Source organism: Muscardinus avellanarius (assembly GCF_963383645.1).
Source record: "Muscardinus avellanarius genome assembly, chromosome: 3".
Lineage (NCBI taxonomy): Eukaryota > Metazoa > Chordata > Mammalia > Rodentia > Gliridae > Muscardinus > Muscardinus avellanarius.
In genome coordinates, this window is record NC_137788.1 from 81,850,111 (window position 1) to 81,875,776 (window position 25,666).

At 39.8% G+C, this 25,666-nt stretch overlaps 1 protein-coding gene and 1 pseudogene across 2 annotated transcripts in view; both read left to right on the plus strand.

Annotated features, from left to right (window-relative positions):
• Positions 1 to 6,396: 6,396 nt before the first annotated feature.
• Positions 6,397 to 25,666, plus strand: part of BRDT (bromodomain testis associated) — a gene marked incomplete at both ends in the record, with an annotated part of 57,342 nt that continues 38,072 nt past the window's right edge. Inside the window, 6 exons of the mRNA XM_080691468.1 lie at positions 6,397 to 6,585; positions 10,937 to 11,074; positions 13,039 to 13,153; positions 19,074 to 19,240; positions 20,234 to 20,590; positions 24,866 to 24,994. Coding sequence (XP_080547594.1) covers positions 6,397 to 6,585; positions 10,937 to 11,074; positions 13,039 to 13,153; positions 19,074 to 19,240; positions 20,234 to 20,590; positions 24,866 to 24,994 — 1,095 coding nt within the window. The remainder of the gene's footprint in view (positions 6,586 to 10,936; positions 11,075 to 13,038; positions 13,154 to 19,073; positions 19,241 to 20,233; positions 20,591 to 24,865; positions 24,995 to 25,666) is intronic.
• Positions 13,502 to 14,892, plus strand: LOC308261012 (transcription initiation factor TFIID subunit 9-like; annotated as a pseudogene). The gene is made up of 2 exons: positions 13,502 to 13,665; positions 14,354 to 14,892. The product of its transcript is annotated as a transcription initiation factor TFIID subunit 9-like (transcript).

Consider the following 25,666-nt stretch of genomic DNA (forward strand, 5'->3'; position numbering starts at 1 on the left):
TATCATGTTACCACATCCTTTGTTACCTGTATGTTAGATCCCAAACTTACTCCTCCCACCCTGTCTCTTCTTTCCCACCTCACAGTACCTGCAACCACCGTTCTTTTTCTTTCTTTCTTTTTTTTTTTTTAATGAGTTTGGCTTTTTTAGATTCCACATGCAAGTGAGATCATAACAGCATTTGTCTTTCTGTGTCTGGCTTATTTCCTAGTTTCCTTTAGGTTCATTGGTATTGAAAATGGCAAGATTTCCTTTTTAGCTGGGCATGGTAGGTTTGTAATCCCAGTACTTGAGAGGCTGAGACAGGACCATCACAGGTTTCCTGCCAGCCTCAGCTACTTAGGCTCTCTGCAACTCAATGAGATCCTATTTCAAAATAAAGAATAAAAAATAGGGCTGGGGGTATAGCTCAGAGGTAGAATGTCCCAGGTTCAATACCCAGTATCACAAAAAGAAAAAAAGAAAGAAAAAATTTCATGTTTTGGAGAGGTGTGGGCTAAATAATGTTCAAGTCTCTGTATGTGTATATTTCCATTATCTTTGTCTATACCTCTCCCCCACCCCTCTCTTTTTCAGTATTGGGGATTGAACCCAGGAGCATTCTACCTCCAAGTAATACCCCCAACCCTTTTTGTTTTTCTGGGGGTGGAACCCAGGGACATTTTACCTCCAAGCTACACCCCCAGCCCTATTTTTTATGCTTTATTTTGAAACAGGATCTCACTAAGTTGCAAAGGACCTAAGTAGCTGAGGCTGTCCTCAAACAGTGATCCTCCTGTCTCAGCCTTCCAAATGCTGGATTACAAGCCTGTGCCACCATGCTGGGCTAGCCAATCCTATTTTTTATTCTTTATTTATATTTGTTTGTTAAATTTGTTTGTGGTACTAAGGATGGAACCCAGGGGCCTTCTGTCTCCAAGCTGCAGCTCAGGGCCTCACTGAGTTGCTCAGAGCCTCACTGAGTAGCTGAGGCTTGGTTTGAATCTATCCTTCCGCCTCAGCCTCCCAGGACGAGGATTAGAAGCACGCACCACTATGCCCTGCTTCCATTCACCTCTTGAAGGACACTTAGATTATTTCTGTACTATCTGTTGTGAATAATTCCACACAGAGGACAAATATCAATATCTTATTCAGATACTGATTTCATTTTTAGTATGTATTATATGTATTGTGTGTGTGTGTATTTGTATCTGAAAATGTTATTTTTAGATCACGTAGTCTCCATGTTTTTTGTGATGGAAATACAATTTTAATCTTCTTTAACAATATACAAAGGTTTCCTCCTCTTGCCTTTTTTGGAGGAATACTTAGGGATTGAACCCAGTGGAGTTTCTACCACTGAGCTCTACCCTATTTATTTATTTTGTAGTACTGGGGATTGAAGCCAGGGGCATTCTGCCTCTGAGCTACACTCCCAGCCTTATTTGTTTTTTTTTTTATTTTGAAACAGGGTCTCACTAAGTTGCAGAGGGCCTCACTAAGTAACTGAGGCTGGATGCGAACCTGCAATCCTCCTGTCTCAGCCTCCTAAGTACTAGGATTACAAGCTTGTGCCATCACACCTGGCTCCTGGCTTAAAAAGGGCTCCCCTAGACCTTTTTAAATTAATTAATTAATTAACTTATTCATTTATTTGTGGTACTGGAGATTTAACCTAGGGGTATTCTACCTTTGAGCTACACCCCCAGCCCTATTTAATTCTTTATTTTTAAACAGAGTCTCACTAAGTTGCAGAGGGCCTCACCAAGTAGCTGAGGCTGGCTGCAAACCTTGATCCTCCTCTGTCAGCTTCCCAAGTACTGGAATTACAGGTATGCACCACCATGCCTGGCTTTTAATTTAATTTTATTTTTATTATTATTAATATTATTATTATCATTATTTTAGTACTGGTGATGGAAGCCAGGGGTATTCTACCTCCTAGCTACATTCCTAGTCTTTTTAATTTTTAATTTTTAAAAAGGGTCTTGTTAAGTTGCTGAGGCTGGCCTTAAACTTGTGATCTTCCTGTCTCAGTCTTCCAAGTACTGGGATTACAAGTGCCCGGCTCTTGTCTTTTTTGTAATAGTCATGCTAACAGGTATGAGGTAATATTTCATTATTTGCATCTCTCTGGTAACTGGTGATGCTGAGCAACTTTTTATACACCTGTTGGTCATTTTTATGTCTTTGGAGAAACATCAGTTCAGATCTGTTGGCTATTTTCTTTTCTTTCTTTTTTTCTTTCTTTTTTTTTTTTTGTGGGTCTGGGGATGGAACCCAAGGGCAATCTACCTCGGAGCTACACCCACTGCCCTATTTTTTATTCTTTAATTTGAAACAGGGTCTCTCTGAGTTGCAGAGGGCCTCACTAAGTAGCTGAGTCTGTCCGCAAACCGCAATCTTCCTGTCTCAGCCTCCTGAATGCTGGGATTACAAGCGTGCATTGGCCATTTTCTAATTGAGTGTTTCCTGCTATTACTCTTTGAGTTCCCTATGCATTTTGGATATCCGCTTCTTATTAAATAGTAGCTCCCGTCCCCTCCCGTGCTGCTGCCTTTGCCGGGTGTTGATTGTCCCCTTGGTTGTGCAGAGCTTTTTGGTCTGATGCAGTCTCACTGCTTTATTTTTGCTTTTGTTGTCTGCTTTAGGTGTCAAATCCACAAATCATTGACAAGGACAGGGTGAAGGAGCCTCCCTTGTTTTTCTTCAAGGTGTTTTATTATTTCAGATCTTACACTTACATTATTCATTCATTTTGAGTTAAATTTGGTTTGTGGTGTGAGACGGTCCAATTTTATTCTCAGATATGGATTTTTCAGTCTTCTCAGCACCAGGTACTGAAGAAATTGCTTCCCTCATTGTGTATTTCTGGCATTCTTTTAAAGATTAGTTGACCTTATATGTGCGTGTGTGTGTGTGTGTGTGTGTGTGTGTGTGTGTGTGTACACATATGCATGAATTTATTTCTGGGTTGCAGAGGCCACCATCGTCGTCTTCTTCCCTCCCGGCCTCCCAGGGCATTCTGCCTCCTACTTTCTAATCTGTTCCATTGGTCATGTGTCTATTTTTATGCCAGCACCAAACTGCTTTGATTACTGTAACTTTATAATGTAATATTTTATTTTATATTTTCAGTACTGAAGATCAAACCTAAGGCCAGACAAGTACTATACCTTATCTGCACCACCAGCCTTACTTTTTGGATAGTTCGTTGTTAGTATATAAAAATGGAGCTGATCTTTTTTTGTATGTTGATTTTTATATCCTGTAATTTTTTGAATTTGTTAGTTCTAATGTTTTTTTGGTAGAGTCCTTAGAGTTTTTAAGTTACATTTGGATCATATCATCTACAGAGATAATCAACATCGTCCTTTTCAACTTATAATCTTATTATCATTATCCTCATCATGTATCTAATTGCTTAGGCAGTGACTTCTAGTGCCATATTGGTTAGAAGGGTAAGTGTATTATACAATTTAAGGAAGGCCTTTAAGAACTAATTAAAGATAAACATACAATAATGGAGAAAAAGGAATAATTAACAAAATGACAAGACTCTGGGAAAATGGAAAAGAGGTGAAGCATTTATAAAAACAAGAACAGAGACCAGCAGACAAATGAGACTAAAGAGCCAAGCATGGTGGTGCTGCTGTCGTCCCAGAAACTTAGGAGGCTGGAGCAAAACTTTGCTTGAGCCCTGGAGTTCCTAGCCAGCCTAGGAAACAAGTAGGACCCCCAGCATTCAAGAGGCTGAGACAGGAGGATTCGAAGCCAGCCTCAGATACTTAGTGAGGTCCTTTGCAACTCAGTGAGACCCTGTTTCAAAATAAAGAATTAAAAAAAAAATAGGACTGGGTGTATCACTGGGAGGTAGAATGTCCCCAGGTTCCATCCCTAGTACCAAAAAAAAAAAAACCTAAAGGAAGTGTGTGTGTGTGTGTGTGTGTGTGTGTGTGTGTGTGTGTTGCTGGAGATCAGACTCGGGACTCTGTACATTAAGCAAGGGCCCTATCGCTTCCATTACTGGGGATTGAACCCAGAGGCATTCTACCTCCAAGCTACACCCCCAGCCATATTTTTTGTTCTTTATTTTGCAACAGGGTTTCACTAAGTTGTGGAGGGCCTCTGTAGCTGAGGCCGGCTTAGAACCTGCATTCCTGTCTCAGCTTCCCAAGTACTGGGATTACAAGCATGCACTATCACGCCTGACTATTTAATTTTTTATTTTGAAATAGTGTCTTGCTAAGTTGTTGGGGACCTTGCTACATTGCTGAGGATGGCTTCAAACCTGTGATCCTCTTGTCTCAACTTCCCAAGAACTGGGGTTATAAGCGTGCACCACGACAACCTGGAAGTTAATTTTTAAAGGAGTTCTCTTATAAATCAAGAGATAAAATCCTCTGTAAGTGGTTATAGTAGAGTTGAGGACTTAAAGCGTAGAAAAGGGAGTGTGTGTGTGTGTGTGTGTGTGTGTGTGTGTGTGTGTAGGGAGTGTGTGTATGTGTGTGGGTGTGTGAGGGGGGAGAGAGAGAGAGGGAGAGGGGTGGGGGGTAGGGATTGGGAATTGAACTCAGGAGCATTCTGCCTCTGAGCTACACCTCCAGCTCTAATTTATTTATTTATTTATTTATTTATTTATTTATTTATTTGAAACAGTCTTACTGAATTGCTGAGGTTCTTGCTAAATTGCTGAGGCTGGATTTGAATCAATGATCCTCTCACTTTAGTCTTCCAAATACTAGGATTACAGGCATGTGCTACTACACTCAGCCCCCAAAAGCACTGTATAATTGATAGTCTTATTTATTTTTGCAGGCAGATTCTTGAATAATAATTCTTTCTTTTTTTTCCTTTTTTTCTTTTTGTGGTTCTGAGGATTGAACCCAGGGGCATTCTACTTTTGAGCTACACTCCCAGCCCTAATTTTTAGTCTTTGTGTTTTTTTGGTGGTACTAGGGGTGGAACCCAGAGGCTTTCTACCACCAGGCTATACTCCCAGACCTTTTTTTAATTATTATTATTTTATTGGGAAACAGGGTCTCGCTAAGTTGCCAAAAGCCTCACTAAGTAGCTGAGGCTGGCTTCGAACCCATGCGATCCTCCTGTCTCAGTCTCCCAAGCGTGGGGATTACAAGCGTGCGCCACCATGCCCGGCTAGTCTTTATTTTTGGAAACAGGGTCTCACTAAGTTGTAGAGGGCCTCACTAAGCAGCTGAGGCTGGCCGAGAACCTGTGATCTTCTCACAGCCTCCCAAGTACTGGGATTACAAGTGTGTGCCACCACACTTGGCCAATAGTTGTTGTTTCTGAACAATAACTTGTGCCTCCACTTTTTTTTTTTTTTTGCAGGTCTGGGGATGGAACCCAGAGGCATTCAACCTCCAAGCTACACCCCCTGCCCTATTTTTTTATTCTTTATTTTGAAACCAGGTCTCACTGAGTTGCAGAGAGCCTCACTAAGTAGCTGAGGCTGTCCACGAACCGCGATCCTCCGATCTCAGCCTCCCGAATGCTGGGATTACAAGCATGTGCCACCATGCCCAGCTCGGCATTTTCATTTCTAATGAATTTTATTTATTATTTATTTATTTATTTATTTATTTTGCAGTTCTGGAAATTGAACCTAGGGGACATTCTACCTCCGAGCTGCAACCTCAGCCATATTTTATTCTTTATTTTGAAACAGGGACCTGCTGCATTGCAGAGGGCCTCATAATTTGCTGAGGATGGCCTTGGGCCTGCAATCCTCCTGTCTCAGCCTCCCAAGTACTGGCATGACAAGCGTGTATCACCATGCCGGACTCTAATTTACATTGCTAATTACTTTTGTTGTTATGAGGCCTGATCCCAGGGTCCTGTACATGCTACACGCATACTTTACTGAGCGGCACACTCAGCCCCTGTGAATTGGGTTTAATTAAAAAAACAACAACACATCATTTAAATTAGCCAGAAAAAAAGGGAAAAAGGAAAAATAAGCCAGAAAAATCTTTTACTTTTCTCCCTTCATTAACAATTATGGGGTACTTACAGATGATGATATCTGAAATGTTCTCTGTTGTTTCTTCTTACCAGGGATTCACAGACTTTTCCTGCTAAGATCCAATTTCTGATTTTGAAAGGCAGAAAGAAATACTGTGGAATGTTGAAGTAATTTAAACCATCTAAGACTAAGGCACACATAATGAGACAGCTTGTCATTCTTGCATAGAAAAAGGTTAGTATTTGTTTAGAAAATGGATTCATTCATTTTCACATTTAAAACGCATTCTAAAATACAGTATTGCTTTCTCTTGATAAACTTTTTATCTATAAAAATTGTTCAGGTGCTTTTGAGATAGTCAGTTTTATTCTTTTTCAGGACATTACTTGTAGAGACAAGATTAAAACCAGGGTTTGAAGCAGTTAAGAATGTCTCTGCCAAGTCGACACACAGCAATAGTTAACCCTCCTCCACCAGAGTATATCAACACGAAGAGAAACGGGCGCTTGACCAATCAGCTGCAGCACCTGCACAAAGTTGTCCTGAAGGCTTTATGGAAGCACAGCTTTTCTTGGCCTTTTCAACATCCCGTGGATGCCGTGAAACTGAAGTTACCTGTGAGTGTATATTATAATTATGTGAATTTAAAAAATCTTGTACACCTCTGTAAGAAATAACTTAGTGCTTAATATTATGAAATATATTTAATAAACACTCAATTTATTCCGTACCACTGAAGAATATCCCAACGATTATTTTCTTCTGCAACCAAACAAAGCTCACTTTTCTGGGCCTTGACATTCTCTTTTTAACAGTCTGTGACAAAGCAAACGACATGTTTTCTTGGTGACCGGATGTCACTTGGCCTTTCCACGGGGGTAATTGTGAATGTCTCCTTACCCCTGAAGTCTCTCTTGACACTTCGTGGAGGACTTATTTGTATCACGTCAGTTCAGCTTGGGGTTTGTTTGGAATTTTTAGTCATGCCGTAGTAGAGCAGTTGGGTGGGTTAGAATGTAGCTAGTAAGCGGTGGGATCACCGCTGCACTCGGGATCCGTCCTCCTTCATGGATACCAGTCATCTTCTGTCTGTGTTTTGCATCCTGCCCTTGTATTTTTCAGAGATAAATTGACTGGTTGGTTCTTGTCTTTGTTAATATTCATTGGCTTTTTCTTCCCTCTGAAAAATAATGCTGTGACAATCAGCTTTGTTTTTAATTACTAAAGGTTTGGGTTTCCAGATTTTTAAAGCTTGTAGCCTTTTTTTTATTTTGGTGGGTGGCTCTGGGGATTGAACCCAGGGGCGTTCTGCCTCGGTTCTACACCCCCAGCCCAATTTTAGTCTTATTTTGAAACAAGGTCTTGCTAGGTTGATGAGAGTCTCACTTCTTGCTGAGGCTGTCCTAGAGCCTGTGATCCTCCTGTCTCAGCCTCCCCAGTACTGGGATTATAGGTGAGCACCAACAGCTGGGCTTCTAGTTCTTACTGTGTTTATTGGTACGCTGTAATTATGAGATTCCAGATGATCCATCACACACTCACAAAGCTCTTGGTCTATTTCCCTCCAGACCCCTCCCTCCCCTCCCAATGTTAGAGAAGTCAGTGGTGGTGCCTTCGTGTATGATCATAGTATTCTTTGAAGTGTTTCCTGCACCGGGCCACACGTTCCTCCCCTCCCCCTCCCCAACCCCTTCCAGGCTCCACTGGTCTACTCCACTTCCTGAAGTCCCTTCTGTGTCCAGTTTCTCTCTAGTGTCCACATATAAGAGAAAACACTTGGCTCTGTGACTGGCTGACCTCACCTGGCACAATACTCACTCGTCCCATTCATTTTCCTACAAATGATGTGACTTTGTTCTTGTGGCTGAGTAAACTTCCATTGTGTGTTCACCACATGTTCTTATCCATCCTTTGCTAACGAACGCCCGGATGGTTCCTGGGTGTTAATAATTGGCGACTGTGAATTGCGCCGCAGTGAACATGGGTATGCACGTATCACTGTAGTATTCTGACTTTAATTCTTTAAGACACCGGATAGTGGCATAGCTGGGTCATATGGTGTCCTTTCCTGGTCCTTTAAGGAACCTCCATACTGATCTCCAAGGTGGTTGTACTAATTCGCAATCCACCAACAATATTTAAGAGTTCTTATTTCTAGGAATTGAGCCCTCGGGTTTCACTAAGTTGCTGAGGCTGGCCTCAAACCTGTAATCCTTCAGTCTCAGCCTCCCAAATACTAGGATTATAGCCATGTACCCACCATACCCATTATTTTTGTTTTTTTGTTTTGTTTTGTTTTTTGGCAGTACTGAGGATGAAACCCAACCCAGGGGCATTCTACCTCTGAGTGACACCCCCAGCCCTATTCTTTATTCTTAAAAATTTTTAAATTTTTATGTGAACATATTGAAAATGGCATACATTCAAACTGCTTGGTGCCCTCTTCCTCCCCCCAAATCCCTTTCCCCCTCCCAACAACGAGTGTCCAGGTTGACCATGCTATACTCATACTTTTACACATATTCCGATGTAGCTCCTCCATTAACCAACCTCAGCCTTCTTCCTCTCCATCCTTCCATTCTAGCTTTGGTGAGGTTTCACCTCCATGGTGTGTGTGTGTGTGTGTGTGTGTGTGTGTGTGTGTGTGTGTGGTACTGGGGGTGAAACCCAGGGACTTTCTTCCTCCGGGCTATGCTCCCAGACCTATTTTATATTTTATTTGGAAACAGGGACTCACTAAGTTGTCGACAGCCTCACTAAGTAGCTGGGGCTGGCGATCCTCCTGTCTCAGCCTCTCCTCCATTGTATTTTGAAACGGGTTCTCTCTGAGTTCAAAGGGCCTCACTAAGTAGCTGGGGCTGGCCGCAAACCTGGGACCTTCCCATCTCAGTCTCCCACATGCTAGGTTACAAGGCTGTGCCACCACGCCCGCTGCATTTTTGTACCCTTGATGATTGCTTGCCACTCTAATTCGAGTTAGATGAAATCTCAGTGTTTCTTTGATTTGCATTTCCCTCATTGCTAATCATGTTGAACGTATTTTCATATATTTCCTGGCCATTTGTATTTCTTTTTTTCCATGAAATTTGTAATTTTTTTGAGATGCATCTATTCAGTTCAGTTGCCTGTCCCCCCTTTATTTTATTATGTATGTATTTATTTGAGGTACTAGGAATTTAACCCAGGAATATTCTGCCTCTGAGCTACACCTCCAGCCTTATTTTATTTTTTTTAATCTGGAAATAAGTTCTTGCTAAATTGCTGAGGCTGGCCTTGAACTAGCAATCCTCTTGTTTCAGCCTCCCAAGCATGAGGATTATAGATATGTGGCACCATTCCTGGCTCAATTGCCCATTTTAAAACTGGATTATTTGGGGTTTTTTAAAGTATTTGGAGTTCTTTATATATCCTAGGTATTCTCAATCAGGCAAGTAGCCGGTGAAGATTTCCTCTCATTCTATAGTCTCTCCCTTCAGACCCTTGTTTGTATCCTTTGTTGTGCAGAAGCTTTTTAGTTTGATACCATTCTGTTTATTGGTTCTCAGTTTTATTTTCTGAGCTTTGGGGATCTTATTGAGAAAGTCTTTACCAATACCTATATGTTGAAGCATTTGTCCTATTTTTTTTCCTAGAAATTGCAAAGCTTTTGATCTAATTTCTGAATCATTTGTGTGGGGGTCCTGGGGATGGAACCCAGCGGCATTCTACCTCCAAGATACACCCCCAGTCCTATTTTTTATTTTGTATTTTAAAACAGGGTCTCACTAAGTTATGGAGGGCCTGATAAGTAGCTGAGACTGGCCTTGAACCTGCGATCCTCCTGTCTCAGCTGCCCAATGACTGGGATTACAAGCATGCTCCACTACACCAGGCTTTAATTTCTAGATCTTAGTCCATCTTGAACTGACTTTTATGGAGGGTGAGAGATAGGGATCTAATTTCATTTATTTCAACATCATTTGTTGAAAAGGCTCTTTTCTCCAGTATATGTTTTGGCCCTTTGTCAAAAACCAACTAGCTATAAGCATGAGGATTTACCTTAGTATTTCTATCCCACTGGTCTGAATGCCTGCCTTTATGCCAGACTCATGCTGTTTTTTAACTATAGCTCTGTAGTATATTTGAACTTAGGTATTGTGATGCCTCCAGGATGGTTCTTATATCTAGAATAGGTTTAGTTTGGTTTTGCTTTACCATATGATTTTTTATACTTTTTTCTAGCTCTTTGAAGAATGACATTGGGATTTTGATAGGGTTTTGATTAAATCTATAAATCACTTTTGGTAGCATGGTCATTTTGACTATATATACATACATACATAATATATATATGTATGTATGTATATGTATGTGTGTGTGTATATATATATATATTCATTTGTGAAACTGGGGATGGAACCCAGGGGCAGTCTACCTCTGAGCTACACCCCAACCCTATTTTTCATTTTTTATTTTGAAACAGGGTCTCACTGAGTTGCAAAGGGCTCACTAAGTAGCTGAGGCTGTCTGCGAACCACCATCCTCCCGTCTCAGCCTCCCAAATGCTGGGATTATAAGCGTGCACCACCGCTTGACAATATTTCTTTTGCCTAACCATGAACATCAGAGGTCTTCACATCTTCTATGGTCTTCTTCAAATTCTTTTTTCAGTGTTCTATAATTTTCATTATAGAGATCTTTTATCTCTTTGATTATATTTATTCCTAAGGTTTTATTTGTTTGTTTTTGTTTTTGAGGCTATTGTGAATGGAATTATTTTCTGGATTTCCTTTTCGATGGATTCATGGTTGGTGTTTAGAAAAGCAATTGATTTTAGTAAGTTGATTCTGAAACCAGTAAAGCTTCTAGCTTTTGAAAGGTAATCAATTGCTCAGTATGGTTACAAGTACGTGGTTTATAAAATTTGTATGCCAGGAGTTACAGTAAATTCATTCTTACTAACATTTAGAATTTCTTCAAAAACCATAGGATTATTATACCATTATAAAAAACCCAATGGATTTAAATACAATTAAGAAGAGGTTGGAGAATAAATATTATGTGAAGGCTTCAGAATGTATAGAAGACTTCAGAACAATGTTCTCAAATTGTTATTTATACAATAAGGTATGTAAGCCTTATATTGCTCTGCTAATTCTTTGTATAATGTATAAGAGCAGTGTATTAACAAGTATGCTGATTTTAGATTTCAATTTTTTTGTGTGTATGTAGTACTGGGGATGGAACCCAGGGGCGTTTTACCTCCAAGCTACACCCCCAGCCCTATTTTTAACTTTTATTGTGATCAAGGGTCTTACTACATTAATGAGAATCTCAGAGCTGAGGCTGTTCTCCAACCTGTGGTCCTCCTGTCTCAGCCTCCCAAGTACTAGGATTACAAGCATGTGCCACCATACCTGGCCCCTCAGCCCTATTTTGTTCTTTTATTTTGAAACAATATTTCACTGAGTTGCTGAGTTTGGCTATGAGCCTGCAATGCTCCTGTCTTAGCCTCCCAGCTATTGGGATGACAAACGTTGGTCACCATGTCCAGCTTTTAGTATTTTTTTTTTTTTTTTGGTGGTACTGGGGGTGGAACCCAGAAGCTTTCTACCTCTGGGCTATACTCTCAGACCTTTTTTATATTTTATTTGGAAACATGGTCTCACTAAGTTGCTGAAAGCCTCACTAAGTAGCTGAGGCTGGCTTCGAACCCTTGCGATCCTCCTGTCTCAGCCTCCCAAGCCCAGGGATTACAAGCATGCGCCACCATGCCCTGTTTAGCTTTTAGTATTTTAAAACAAAATTCAAAGCCGGGCGTGGTGGCGCACGCTTGTAATCCCCGCGTTTGGGAGGCAGAGACAGGAGGGTTGCCCAGGTTTGAAGCCAGCCCCTCGCACTGGTTTAGGAGACTCTGTTTCCAAATAAAAATGTAAAAATAGGTCTGGGAGTGTAGCCCAGAGGTTGAAGGGCTTCCGGGAACCCCAGTAGCACCAAAATAAAATAAAATAAAATAAAACAAAATTCAGCTGGGTAAAGTTATACTTCCCAGTAATCCCAGCTACTTGGGAAGCTGAGTCAAGAGGATTGCAAGTTTGAGGCCAGCCTTGGCAACTTAATGATATCCTGTCTTAAGATTAAAAAATAAAACAAAGATAAGGGTCAGAGTTATAGCTCAGTGGAAAAGTGCTCTGTGTTCTTTCTCCAGTACTGCAAAAACAAAGCAACAAAGCTCGGTAGTTTTCCTGTGCTACCTAATTTGAAAATTAATGTTCTGTTTTAGGCTGTTGTTTTTTTTATATTGTTTTTCTTAGTGGTGGAGCAAAGCAACTGGAGGACTGTCTAGCAGGGAGTTAAGATTTATTTATTTTTTATTTAATTAATTAATTTATATATTTTGGTGCTAGGGGTGGAACCCAGGGACTTTTCTACCTCTGGGATATACTCCTAGACCTTTTTTTTTTAATATTTCATTGGGAAACAGGGTCTCACTAAGTTGCTGAGAGCCTCACTAGGTAGCTGAGTCTGGCTTCGAACCTGTGCGATCCTCTTGTCTCAGTCTCCCAGGTGCTGGGATTACAAGCGTGCGCCACCACGCCCGGCTGGGAGTTGAGATTTAAATGATAACAAAATGACTTTGTTAGGTTAATTGAAAACTCAGTCACTTCAGACCATGAAGACTTTGCTCAGCAGTGAACAAGTTTCACTTCCATATGTGAGGGGTAGAAATACCTTTTGTATCAGTAGGATTGTACAACTCTGGTACTTAAAGAGGCTTTCTAGTCTTTTTGGAAGTTGAAGAGGTAGATGCTAGAATTTAGAATATGAATGCTTCACTATTTTCTAAACTTAATGTAAAAGAGGTAAATACTGGGTGTATTCATTCGAGTCACCCCTCCATGCCAGTCTGGTATGGAGCTGTACCTATTTTCTGTATTTCTATCTTTTTAATAAACTTCTTTAAATCTTCAAAAAAAAAAAGATAAATACTATGTAAGAGTACTGTGTCACTATTGTATATAAAGTAGCCTGAAGAAATTTGGTCCACTGACGATACTGTGTATCCTTATTGAGTATTTCATATTTTCTAGCCTGGAGACGACATTGTTCTTATGGCACAAGCTCTAGAGAAGTTGTTTATTCAGAAATTATCTCAGATGCCACCAGAAGAACAAGTTGTGGGTGGTAAGGAAAGAATAAAGAAAGGTAAGCCAGAAGACAGAATTGTTTCTGGGTTCATTTCTTCTCTCCCTCCTCTCTTCTTCTCCTTCTTCTTCCTCCTCCTTTCTCTCTCTCCCTCTCTCTCCCTCTCTCTCTCCCCACCTCTCGTAATGACTGAACTAAACATAAAATTCTTCAAAAGAAGCATTGCACAGGGCATGTGAGTGAGGCGCTTGCGTCCATCGCAGTGAGAGCTGTGTTGCTGCTCAACATCCTGCTCAGTGCGACACCAGGGTTGGAAACACCACACCAGGCCAAAAATTTGCATCAAGTTCAGGACTGAAATACACTAATGTGGGTGATTTAGTTCAAGAAGTTTGAGCACCAGATATTATGGAGTCTGGCAAAATGGCTTCTCACAAGAGCTTGCCGAAAGATACACAGAGGATGGCACAATTCCTGAAGGCAGTGGGGGTTAGAGACTCGGAGCCAGGAGTTATATATCAGATGTTGGAATTTGTGACCAATATGTGACCACAATCCTAAATGATGCTAAGGTTTATTGATTTATTTTTATATGAAAAGGTACTTTATTATTTTACTATATAACATATTAGTGAATACACCAGATTGCATTTTTTCAAATGGCAAATGAAGCACAGGATAACATTTCTCTCTGAACCTCAGTATCATCTATCTTTCAGAGGATTCAGTTTCTTACAACATCTATGATACCTACCGTCCATGAGGATACCAACAGTGCTTAGTAGTAAAGAACATTTTGCTAAGTTGTTCTATCATGGGTCCTAGGGGTTCATCTTTCTCTCCCAATCTGGTTTTCAGCACTTGTTCATGTGTTTCTTCATTATTATGTACAGGATCTGGCCGAGGGATAGGTTTCGTGTGTTCACATGGAGTGTTCACAGAAGGGTTGTAGCATACTATCGTCCAGTCATCAGATGTCAAGGCGAGCTCTACTTTGCAGTTATAGTCATCTGGAAGAGAAGAATACATAGATTTATGACAAACACAAGATAAAGCACCATTTTGGATTGGAAATACATTCTTCAAGACAGTTCTCTTTGGTATCACCCATTTTACTGCTGCTGCTACTGCCATGGTATCATAAGATGATTATCAGGCAGTATGATAAAAGATGTTTTGAAGAAGGTACCTTTAAAATCTGCTTCTAGGCACACTAATTTTCATTCCATGAGACCACCATCTTGGTTCTCTGATGCCAAGGTTTATTCAAGCCATGCTAAGAAAGCTTCTGTTGGTGCAGATGACATGTGGTTGGCAGCCTACTGAAGCCAGTTTTTACCTCTCCTCTCCTGAGAGCTTTTTTTTATTAAATATTGCAAGGCAATATTTTCTTTGCAAGGCAAAGAAATCAAACCCTGTTGTCATTGATCAAACCATATTCATGTTCTAGATATGCCACCTGATAGATACTGCTTAATAGCTCTGAACTGTAGGCTCAAGTCTTTACCAGACAAGACATCTACATCTGTGGGAAGAGTAACAGTTCCACAGTTGACTGTTGGTTCAGTTACTAGTAGACCAAGTACTCCCACATTGGGCATACCAACCCCACAAACTATGTCTCTTTCACCTAAAGCAGGGACTTCACGTACCTTATGGGACACGGGTTGCAGTACAGAAGCCTGCCTCAGAGTCCCCTGCTATAGAGCATTGATTCCTACAACATCAGTAGTTCAGAATGTTCTGATTAATTATCATTAATTGGGTCCAAAACCATTCTGATTACCACTGACTACTAATAGGATATCATCACAAAATACTCACATTGAATCATTGCAATGAAAATAAAATGTGATAATTATGGTCTTTTTTTAAATTTGTTTTTGGAGGTTTTTTGGTACTGGGGATTGAACTCAGAGGCATTCTAGCTACGAACTACTTTATTGACAACATAAAAAAACAGTGGAATATATACAAAATCATTTTATGTCAAGAGAAAATGTCTTATTTTGGCCACAGAATATATCCTGCTGACTTCCAAGTGGCTGATAAAAAATATGGAATGCTTCATGAATTCTTGTGTCATCCTTGCATAGGGGCCATGCTAAACTTCTCTGTATTGTTCCAATTTAGTATATGTGCTGCCAAAGTGAGCACTCCTCAGTCAAGTTTTATTTTATTTTATTTTTATTTTTATTTTGGTGGTACTGGGGGTGGAACCCAGAGGCTTTCTACCTCAGGGCTATACTCCCAGACCTATTTTATATTTTATTTGGAAACGGGGTCTCACTAAGTTGCTGAGAGCCTCACTAAGTAGCTGAGGCTGGCTTCGAACCCATGCAGTCCTCCTGTCTCAGCCTCCCAAGCGCGGGGATTACAAGCGTGCACACCACGCCTGGCTTTGTAATCTAGTCTTGATGTATGTAACATGTGCACTTGATCTTGACTCAGCTGTACTGAAATTTATAAATAAGCATGCTGGATGTTTTCAAGTTATGTTTTAGAAAACTTAAATAGTATTTAATGAGTAAGTATAGTTATTCTTTTCAATTGAAATATTGGGTTTTCTTTAGTAGGGCCAGTAATGGTTTTTCATCAGCCTTTATGTGTAGAAAAATTAAGTTGTCATTCATCAAAAAATAAAAATCCTTCAAGAGAGATGGATACTCAGAAGTCCTTTTATATCCTATCCTCTTGGTACAAAGTGCTCATTTAAACAGTCAGCTAAATCTTTAATCACAGAATGGTTTTGCAACAATAGGGAGATTACCTGGAGCCTAGCCTGAGGCTGTTTCCTCTTGTAAGTGACATCCATCTAAATCAAGTCACAGCTATCATTACTATATTCTGTAGATTTTTTTAGCTACATATTGTACTGAAAAGAGGGCCCAAATTGCCAAAAGATCCTATAGGTAAGAATGAAATGTTACTGCTAGGTGTTAGGTCTGAGGGTTTTCTCTCTCTCCCCTCTTTTTTTTTTTTTTTTTTGATACTGAGGTAGGAACCCAAGAACATTCTGTTCTGAGCTATACTCCCAGCCCTTTTTATTGTTGGTTTTAATTTTTAAATTTAATTTAATTAATTATTATTATTATTTTATTTTATTTTTTTTTTTTTGCGGGTCTGGGGATGGAACCCAGGGGCATTTGACCTCCGAGCTACACACCCTGCCCTATTTTTTATTCTTTATTTTGAAACCAGGTCTCACTGAGTTGCAGAGGGCCTCACTAAGTAGCTGAGGCTGTCCGCTTCACTAAGTAGCTGAGGCTGTCCGCGAACCCTGATCCTCCGGGTTTCAGCCTCCCAAATGCTGGGATTACAAGTGTGCGCCTCCACGCCCGGCTATATTTATTGATTGATTTATTAATTTGTGGGTCTGGGGATTGGAACAGGGTCTCACTCTAGGCTATGGCTCTTCCACTGAGCTGCTTCTCCAGCACTTAATTCATTCAAGCTGTGCAGTGTTGGGTAAATTCCTTAATCATTCCATGTTCGTTTCTTCATCTATAATATCAGGAAAATATTTATCTTTCATGGTTATGTTTGTGTAATATACTGTTAAGTGGTTGTAACATAGGAGGACTGTAGTGTGTTTATGTAGATATTTCTTGCTTGCTTGCTTGTTTAATGGTACTGAGGATTGAAATCACATGCGTTCTACCCTTGTGCTACCTCAGCCTCATTTTATTTTTTATTTTCATTTCTCTTTTTTTTTTTTTTTTTTTTTGGTGGTACTGGGGGTGGAACCCAGAGGCTTTCTACCTCCGAGCTATACTCCCAGACCTTTTTTATATTTTATTTGGAAACAGGGTCTCACTAAGTTGCTGAGAGCCTCACTAAGTAGCTGAGGCTGGCTTCGAACCTTTGCGATCCCCTTGTCTCAGCCTCCCAAGCGTGGGGATTACAAGCGTGCACCACCATGCCTGGCTTTTATTTTCTTTTTAAATGTGCTTTTTTTCCATTAAGATGTATGACTACAATGCACCAATAAAAAATAAAAGATATGTTTTTATTGGTGCTTTATAGTCTTACATCATAATGTAGATCATGTTGACAGTGACATATGCACATAGCACTTGACAGGCCCCCTGTTTTATTATTTATTTATTTATTCATTTTTGCAGTACTGGGGATGGAACCCAGGGGCATTGGACCTCCAAGCTCCACCCCCAGCCCTATTTTTTAGTCTTTATTTTGAAACAGAGTTTCACTAAGTTACAAAGGGGCTCACTGTGTAGCTGAGGCCAGCTTCAAACCTGCAATCCTCCCGTCTCAGCTTCCCAAATACTGGGATTATAAGGGTGCACCACCACACCCAGGACCCAGTCCTTTTTATATTTCGTTTTAAAGTAGGATCTTGCTAAATTGCCCAAGCTGCCTTCCAACTTACAAGCTCCTGCCTTAGCCTTCCAAATAGTTGGGATTATAAGTACATACCACCACACCCATTTTAGAGATTGTAAAACCAGTTTTTTACAAAAGGATTAAAATAAACTTATGTGATATACATAGCAATAGATCCGCATAGTATTTAAATCATTAAAGCAAGTTTCTAATTATTACTGACTTAAGTTATCTCTGCAAAATAAAATTATTTTTTATGTTCTATGAAAATTTAATAACTTTTTTTATTAAGCCTCATGCTAGACAAGCATTCTGCCACTGAACTGTTTTCCTAGCCTGATAACATATTGTGTGTGTGTGTGTGTGTGTGTGAGAGAGAGAGAGAGAGAGAGAGAGAGAGACAGACAGACAGACAGACAGACAGACAGACAGGGGACTCCCAGCCATTTTTTTTACTTTTTTTTTTTTTTTTTTTTTTTTGCAGTACTGGGGATTGAACCCAGGGCCATTCTACTTCTGAGCTACATCCTTAGCCCTATTTTATTCTTTATTTTGAAACAGGGTCTCACTAAGTTGTCAAAGGCCTCACAAGTTGCTAAGGCTGGCTTTGAACCTGTGATTCTTTTGTCTCAACCTCCCAAGTACTGAAATTACAAGCACCACACCCAGCTACACATTTTGTTTTGAAACAGGGTCTCACCATTGCTGAGAGTCTTGCTAAGTTGCTGAGACTCATCTCAAATCTGGGATCCTCCTGTTTCAGCCTCCCAGGTACTGGGATCGCAGGCATGTGCCACCACTCATGGCTTGACTCGTTTCTTCATGAATGTGGTTCATCTCGTAACTGTTATACCTGTATGAATGTTGTTAGTGTAGTTGACTATGTCTGCAAAGTAAGTATCGTTATTGCTTAGAGTATAAAGTGGCCAATGAAGTGTTTTGTTGTGTTTATGATTCTCAAACTCCTTCTAAAATTGTAAATAGGTTTCAAGGTTATAACCCAGTGGTAAAGCACCTGTGTGGCATGCATGAAACTCTGGGTTCAAACCCCAGCATTACCACTACCACCAATAAATAAGTATGTATGTATGTATATATGTGTTTATGTGTGGTACTGGGAATTGAACCCAGGGACATTCTATCTCTGAGCTATATACCCCCAGCCGTGTGTGTGTGTGTGTGTGTGTGTGAGTGAGATAGGGTCTCACTACGTTGTGGAGGGCCTTGCTAAATTGCTGAGGCTGACCTTGAACCTCTTGTCTCAGCCTCACAAGTACTTGGATTGTAGGTGTGCACCACCATACCTGACTTTAGATAAATGAATTTTAAAGATGCTTAAATTTTTTTCCAGAATTATATTTTTGGAATTTCAATCTTCTAGGATTTTAGACTTCAGACATTTTGATCATTCAGTATTTCAGCCTTTGGGATTGTGTCTTTTGGGATTATGGACAAAAATCCCTTAAAACTGGTCCAATTTTGTCAGTAACAGTATGTGTGGGAGAATTTCAAAGAATGGGAGTGTGTTGTGCTTATTTTGCTAAAAACCTGAACTAAATTACAGTAGAATACTAAGAGAAAGAAAATGGTGCTTTCTGCTTCCTCCAGTATTTAACTCTGCCTCACACTTCACTAGGCATTCAACAGAACATGCCAGTCACTTCTGTTAAAGAAAAAGCATCCCCCAAAGCAACAGAAAATGTATTTAAGCAGCAAGAGATTCCCTCTCTGGTCCCCGAGACAGCTCTTTCTCCCTTAAGCATGGCACAAGGCGCTCCATTCAACTCGAGCTCACAGCCTATGGTACGTTTATTGTAGTTTTTAAATCACTGGTGTCGCCAGGCGTGGTGGCGCACACTTGTAATCCCCGCACTTGGGAGGTAGAGACAGGAGGATCTTGCAGGTTTGAAACCAGCCTCTCTGACTTATGAGACCCTGTTTCCAAATAAAAAAAAATATAAAATATAAAATAGGTCTGGAAGTGTAGCCCAGAGGTAGAAGGGTTCCATCCCCAGTACCACAAAAAAAAAAAGAGAAAGAAAGAAAGAAAGAAAGAAAGAAAGAAAGAAAGAAAGAAAGAAAGAAAGAAAGAAAGAAAGAAATCACTGGTGTCTGCCATATTCCATGAATGTTGAGATGTTTATGTTACATTGATATGAAAATTAGTCTTCATCAATAAGTAATCTTAACTGATACTATTTATGTCTCTCTGTACATTTTATGAGCAAAGACCCAGAATATTAACCAAATTTTAGAGATTTCTCAGGTAGGACTTGAACTGTTTTATTATCTTGGTAGTATTAATATAAAAAACTGTCCACTTGCTACTAGGGATTGAACCCAGGGGCATTTGAACTACATCTCAGTCCTATTTTTTTTTTTTTAAACCGAGTCTCATTAAGTTGCTAAGGCTGGCTCGAACCTGCACTCCTCCTGCCTCAGCTTCCCAAGTACTGGAACTACAGGCGTGTGCCACCATGCCTGGCTCATAGCTTTGTTTTTAAAATTGTGGGCCCTAGCTGCTTTCAAGTATTTAGAAACTTTTTTTTGTATAACCAGGACTTTGATTTTCTTTGTCCTAAGGGTTAAGTTTTTGAGATATAGGAAGATAATATAAAAATTACTTATTTTGCTTATAAAAGAGAAGTTAACCTTTACTAATACTTAATACATTGACAACAGTATGTAGAGAGTATAAAAAGACTTGGTGTCAGTTATTGCCCTTCCCCTTTAAGCTGATGACTATCTAGCTATATTATAAAGTATAGCTTTTTGTTGTTGGATGCCTTCTTTTAGGTTTCAAAAGGTGTGAAGAGGAAAGCAGATACAACCACTCCTGCAGCCTCAGTCGTTGGAGCAAGCAGTGAATCTTCTCCAACACTTCCAGAGAAAAAGTCAGCAAGAATGCCACCAGTCAAAGAAAACGTGCTGAAGGATGCTTTGCCAGATTCTCAGCAACAATATAAAGCCACAAAGAGTGCTAAAGTAACTACGGAACAGCTAAAGTACTGTAATGAAATTCTTAAAGAATTGCTTGCAAAAAAACATTTATCATATGCCTGGCCATTTTACAATCCGGTTGATGCTAATGCTTTGGGACTCAGTAACTACTATGACATTGTCAAAAATCCAATGGATCTAGGAACTATTAAGGTAAATATTGCCTTAACAGGAAGAACTACTTGATTATAAAAGTAATTTGTGGAGCCAGATATGGTGGTGAACACCTGTATTTCCAGGTGAGGCAAAGGGATCATTTGAACCCAGACATTTGAGGCTAGCCTGGGCAACATATGAGGCTTTGTTTCAGAAAAAAAAAAATTTTCATTGCATAAAAAAAGTTAAATCACCAGTCATATCACTTGAAAGTGTGAATCATTTGAACTTTTTTTTTTGTGTGTGTGGGTCTGGGGATTGAAACCAGGGGCATTCGACCTCAGAGCTACACCCCCTGCCCTATTTTTTTATTCTTATTTTGAAATAGAGTCTAAGTTGCAGAGGGCCTCACTAAGTAGCTGAGGCTGGCCACGAACCACGATCCTCCAGTCTCAGCCTCCTGAATGCTGGGATTACAAGCGTGCGCCACCACACCTGGCTTCATTTGAACATTTTTAATTTTTTGTTGTTGACAAAATGTGTTGGGGGTAGCGGAACTGGATCAAATCCAGGGGCATTCTCCCACTGAGGTATACCCCCCAGCCTTTGTATTTATTTATTTATTTTTAATTTTGAAGCAGAGTCTCACTAAGTCACTGAGATCCTCAGCTTCCCCAGTGGTTGCGATTACCAGTGTGCCCCAGTACACGCAGCCCGCCATTCCTTGTTAGAGTAGTATCTGAGTTGCGATATATAATGTAATCTGTGCCCTGAATTTTCACTTTTTGTATTACAGACATTTGTTACACATCCTTCAAGAATATTTTTAATGATTGCATCATTCTGCTGTTTTTCTTTTTCTTCTCTCTTTTTATGTAATTTTCAACTCTTTTTTGGGTGGTCTTCTGCATAATTGGTAAATTTTAAATAGAAAGCTTTAAATTATTGAAAACTTTACCTATTTTTATATTAATTTTAAGGATGACTACTAAAAGACTAGAACTGTAGTATCTTCACAATTACTTAGTATCCCAGTCAGCCTTCTAAATGACAAATCACTGTAGTCCCTGTTCCTTCTTCATATCTAGATATTTAATTCTCTTAAACACAACTAGGTTTAATTTTTAAATCAACAACAATAAGTTCATTAACATGTTACTAACTTTATTCTCATCCTAATTTCTTGCATCCTACTCTTCCTCTGTGGGTTTGCTGTTTTTGTTGAAGTGCAAAATTTGTGGTTCCTCTGTGAGAGTTTTTAGGTAGTAAACTGGTGTGTATGTGTGTGCGTGTGTGCGTGTGTGTGTGTGTGTGTGTGTGTGTGTGTGTGTGTGTTAGTTACTGGGGATTGAACCCAGGGGCATTCTACCTTTGGGCTAAACCTCTTGCCCTATTTTTTATTCTTTATTTTTGAAACAGAGTCTCACTAAATTGTGGAAAGCCTCACTAAGTAGCTGAGGCTGTCCACGAACCACGATCCTCTGGTCTCAGCCTCCTGAATGCTGGGATTACAAGCGTGCGCACCACACCTGGCTGGTAGTAAACTCTTAAAAGGTTTATTTCTAAGAGTCCTGTACTGTGTTCTTATTTTTGGATGATTCTTTGACTGACCCCAGAGCTCTACAGTGACAGTCCTTCCCCTCAGCCCTGGAAGACCTATTCTGACATGTATCGCTGATGGCTGCAGTTCATCTTCTTGTCACCTGCTCATGGGTGACCAGTCTCCTCCTTCTATTTATTTGAGCTTAGTCATTGTAACTGGAAATAAGCACTTTTCAGTAATGATACTTATGTCTTAATTTCTGAAAACATTGTCTCCTCAGAATAGCACTTTACTTTTCTCTGTATACTAACTCAGAGGTCATGAAACTTATCTAAAAAAGGTAAGACAGAGCCAGATCTTCAAGGATAGATAGAACAGTCGCAGAGTGTTCCAGGCAAGGGAGGCAACTCACAGAACAGCCGTGAGATGAGGAATCACCCATAATGTGCTGTTTGGGCCAACTTGGAAATACCTGTAGATGACGAAAGAAACCTGTGATGGAATGGGCTAGAGGGAGAGAGGCCTAAATAAGAAAGGCCCCTGGGAAGAAGCCGAGAGCTCTGAGAAGCACCAGAGTAACGAGATATGTATGCGATTTTTATAATGCTTTCCTCATCGGTTCACAGACTGATTACGAGGCTGTTTGAGAATTCTAAGAACAAGACAATGCTGACTTGAATTTAGTTCTCTGAAGTCACTCGCAGTTGAGATTGATCTGACTGGCAGAGAATTGTGTTTCATTTTTTACTTTTACCTATCTTTCTTTCCTTCTTTCTTTTTCTTCTTTCCTTTTTATTTTCTTTCTCTTTTCATTCATTCATTCATTCATTCATTCATTCATTCATTCATTCGTGTATGTGGTACTAGGGTTGGACCCAAGAGGGTTCTGTCTCTGAGATATACCCCTGGCCCTTTAAAAAATTTTTTTTGAAATTTTGAAACAAGTTATTACCAAGTTCCCACTCAGCCTCCTAAGTGCTGAGGTTATAGGTGTACACCTCCAGGCCCTATTAGTTCTCTCTCTCTCTCTCTCTCTCTCTCTCTCTCTCTCTCTCTCTCTCCCTCTCCCTCTCCCTCTCCCTCTCCCTCTCCCTCTCCCTCTCCCTCTCTGTCATATGTGTGAAGGGGTTGAGGGTGATACTTGGGATTGAACCCAGAGCCTCATGCATGCTAGGTAAGCACTAATAATGAGCCATATCCCCAGCTCTTATTTCTTTATTTTGAGATAGGGTCTTGATTAACTGTATTTGTCATCCTCCTGCCTCAGCCTCCTCAGTAGCTGGGATTACAGGTGTGTGCTACCATACCCAGAGTTTTACATTTCTTTAAATGAGGCATAGTGTATCACATTTGTTTATTGTCCTTTCATAATTGTTTGTGGATTTTCCATGGAGATGCACATTTTGCCTGACAGTCTATAGGACGCTCTTACTAGTTTGTTCTTGTTTTTGTCATGGCTGCCTCAGAGGCTACACTAAATCCCACTTCCATCCATCTTATATGAAGCACCAAAAACATGGAACCCATACTCTTATTACTCTTCTGTTTTAATGTTTTCATTCTCAGGAAAATTTAAGAAAAAACTTTCATTCGAATGTTTAAGATTGACTTAGGAGACTACCTTTCATTGCTTTTTATTTTGTTTGTTTATTTATTTATTTATTTTTGGTGGTTCTGGGGGTGGAATCCAGGTGCTTCCTGCCTCTGGGCTATACTCCCAGACCTATTTTCTATTTTGTTTGGAAACAGGGTCTCACTAAGTAGCTGAGGCTGGCTTCAAACCTGTGTGATCTTCCTGTCTCAGCCTCACTAGCCCTGGGATTACAAGTGTGCACCACCACGCCCGGCTCAGACAAGTGCATTTTATTTCAACAAAACTTATCAGATGTAATAAAAACGTGTGAGAAACTAATTATAAAGCTATAGATGAATTTTTAAAAAAAGTATAAAACACACAATGTACTTAAACATATCGAAGTCAACCACTAAGCCAAGCAAGGGAAGGAGTGACGGGGAGGGAATGGGGTGGGAATTTGGTAGGGGTTAAATCAGCGATGTGTACATGTATGTACACACAAGTTTTTTACCCAGTATGATGTATGAATATAATGCACCAATAAAAAATTTAAAAAAGTAAAAAAGGATATTAAGTTAAAATTAAATTTAAAATGTCATCATTATTATTATTATTAATTGTGTGGTACTGAGGATAAAACCCAGGGGCTTTTTACCTCCAGGCTACACTCCCAGACCTCTTTTATATTTTATTTGGAAACAGAGTCTCACTGAGAGTTTCACTAAGTAGCTGAGGCTGGCTTCGAAACTATGCAATCCTCCTGTCTTAGCCTCCCAAGCACTGGGATTACAAGTGTGTGCTGTAACACCCGGCTCTTAGTTCTTTATTTTGAAACAGGGCCTCACTAAGTAGCTGAGGCTGTCTGTGAACGCAGTTCTCTGGTCTCAGCCTCCCAAATGCTGTTTCATTGCTTTTTTACTATCAAACTTGACGATACAAGCTTTTATGAAAATACTGTGGTTTCCTGTCCCATCGTTCTCTTTCCTTGGAACTCTCTTTCTTTATCTTATCAAAATTTATTGGATTTTTCAAAATCTAAAAAGTATGAAATACAGCTGAATTTTAACATTTATCAAATGTGGATGATATAACTATTTTTGTTATTTTCTTTTCTCTCCTGTGTATCTGAATTATTTCATAATATAAACACTTAAGATAGGTGCTCAAACAATGACTATTTGTTTGTGTATTTTGTAACCTTTCCTTAATTTAGAGGAAAATGGACAACCAAGAATATAAGGATGCATATGAATTTGCTGCAGATGTTAGGTTAATGTTCATGAATTGCTACAAATACAATCCTCCAGACCATGAAGTAGTGGCAATGGCTAGAACGCTTCAGGTGAGTTTGCACTTGTGCCATGAAAGCCTTTTTTCTCTGTATATACTTAACAATTTTGGAACCATAATTCAAGAGAAAAAGAATAATATAGTGGCACATGCATATAATACCTGAACTTGGGAGGCTGAGACAGGAAGATTGTAGGCTTGAGGCCAGCCTCAGCACTTAGTGAGGCCCGGTTTCAAAATTTAAAAAAAAAAAAAAAAAACAGGGCTAGAGGTGTAACTCAGAGGTAGCACTCCCATGGGTTGTAACTTCCAGTACAAAAAACTCAAAAGAGAAAGAGAATTATACCCCTAGTTGGTGTGATGGCACACACCTGGAATCTCAGTAATCAGGAGGATCATAGGTTCACGAAGAGTCTGGTAACTTAGACTCTGTTTCAGAATAAAAATTTTAAAAGTCTGGAATAGCTTAGTGGTGGAATGCCACTGGGTCAGTCCCCAGTAACGCTCACGTGTATGCACACACAAAGAATAATACACATATCCCTCAATAATAATACAAAGCAATTTATAAATTCTACTTTAAAACTGTTGAGGTTTTCTTTTTAATTATGACACCCTTTAGTACCAAATATTTTAGTGAAGCTGCTTGCCATACAGAAGAAATTATAGGGAAATACTTGTAAAGAAGGCTCGGTAGATACCTGGCGTGGGGTTGATTAGAGCC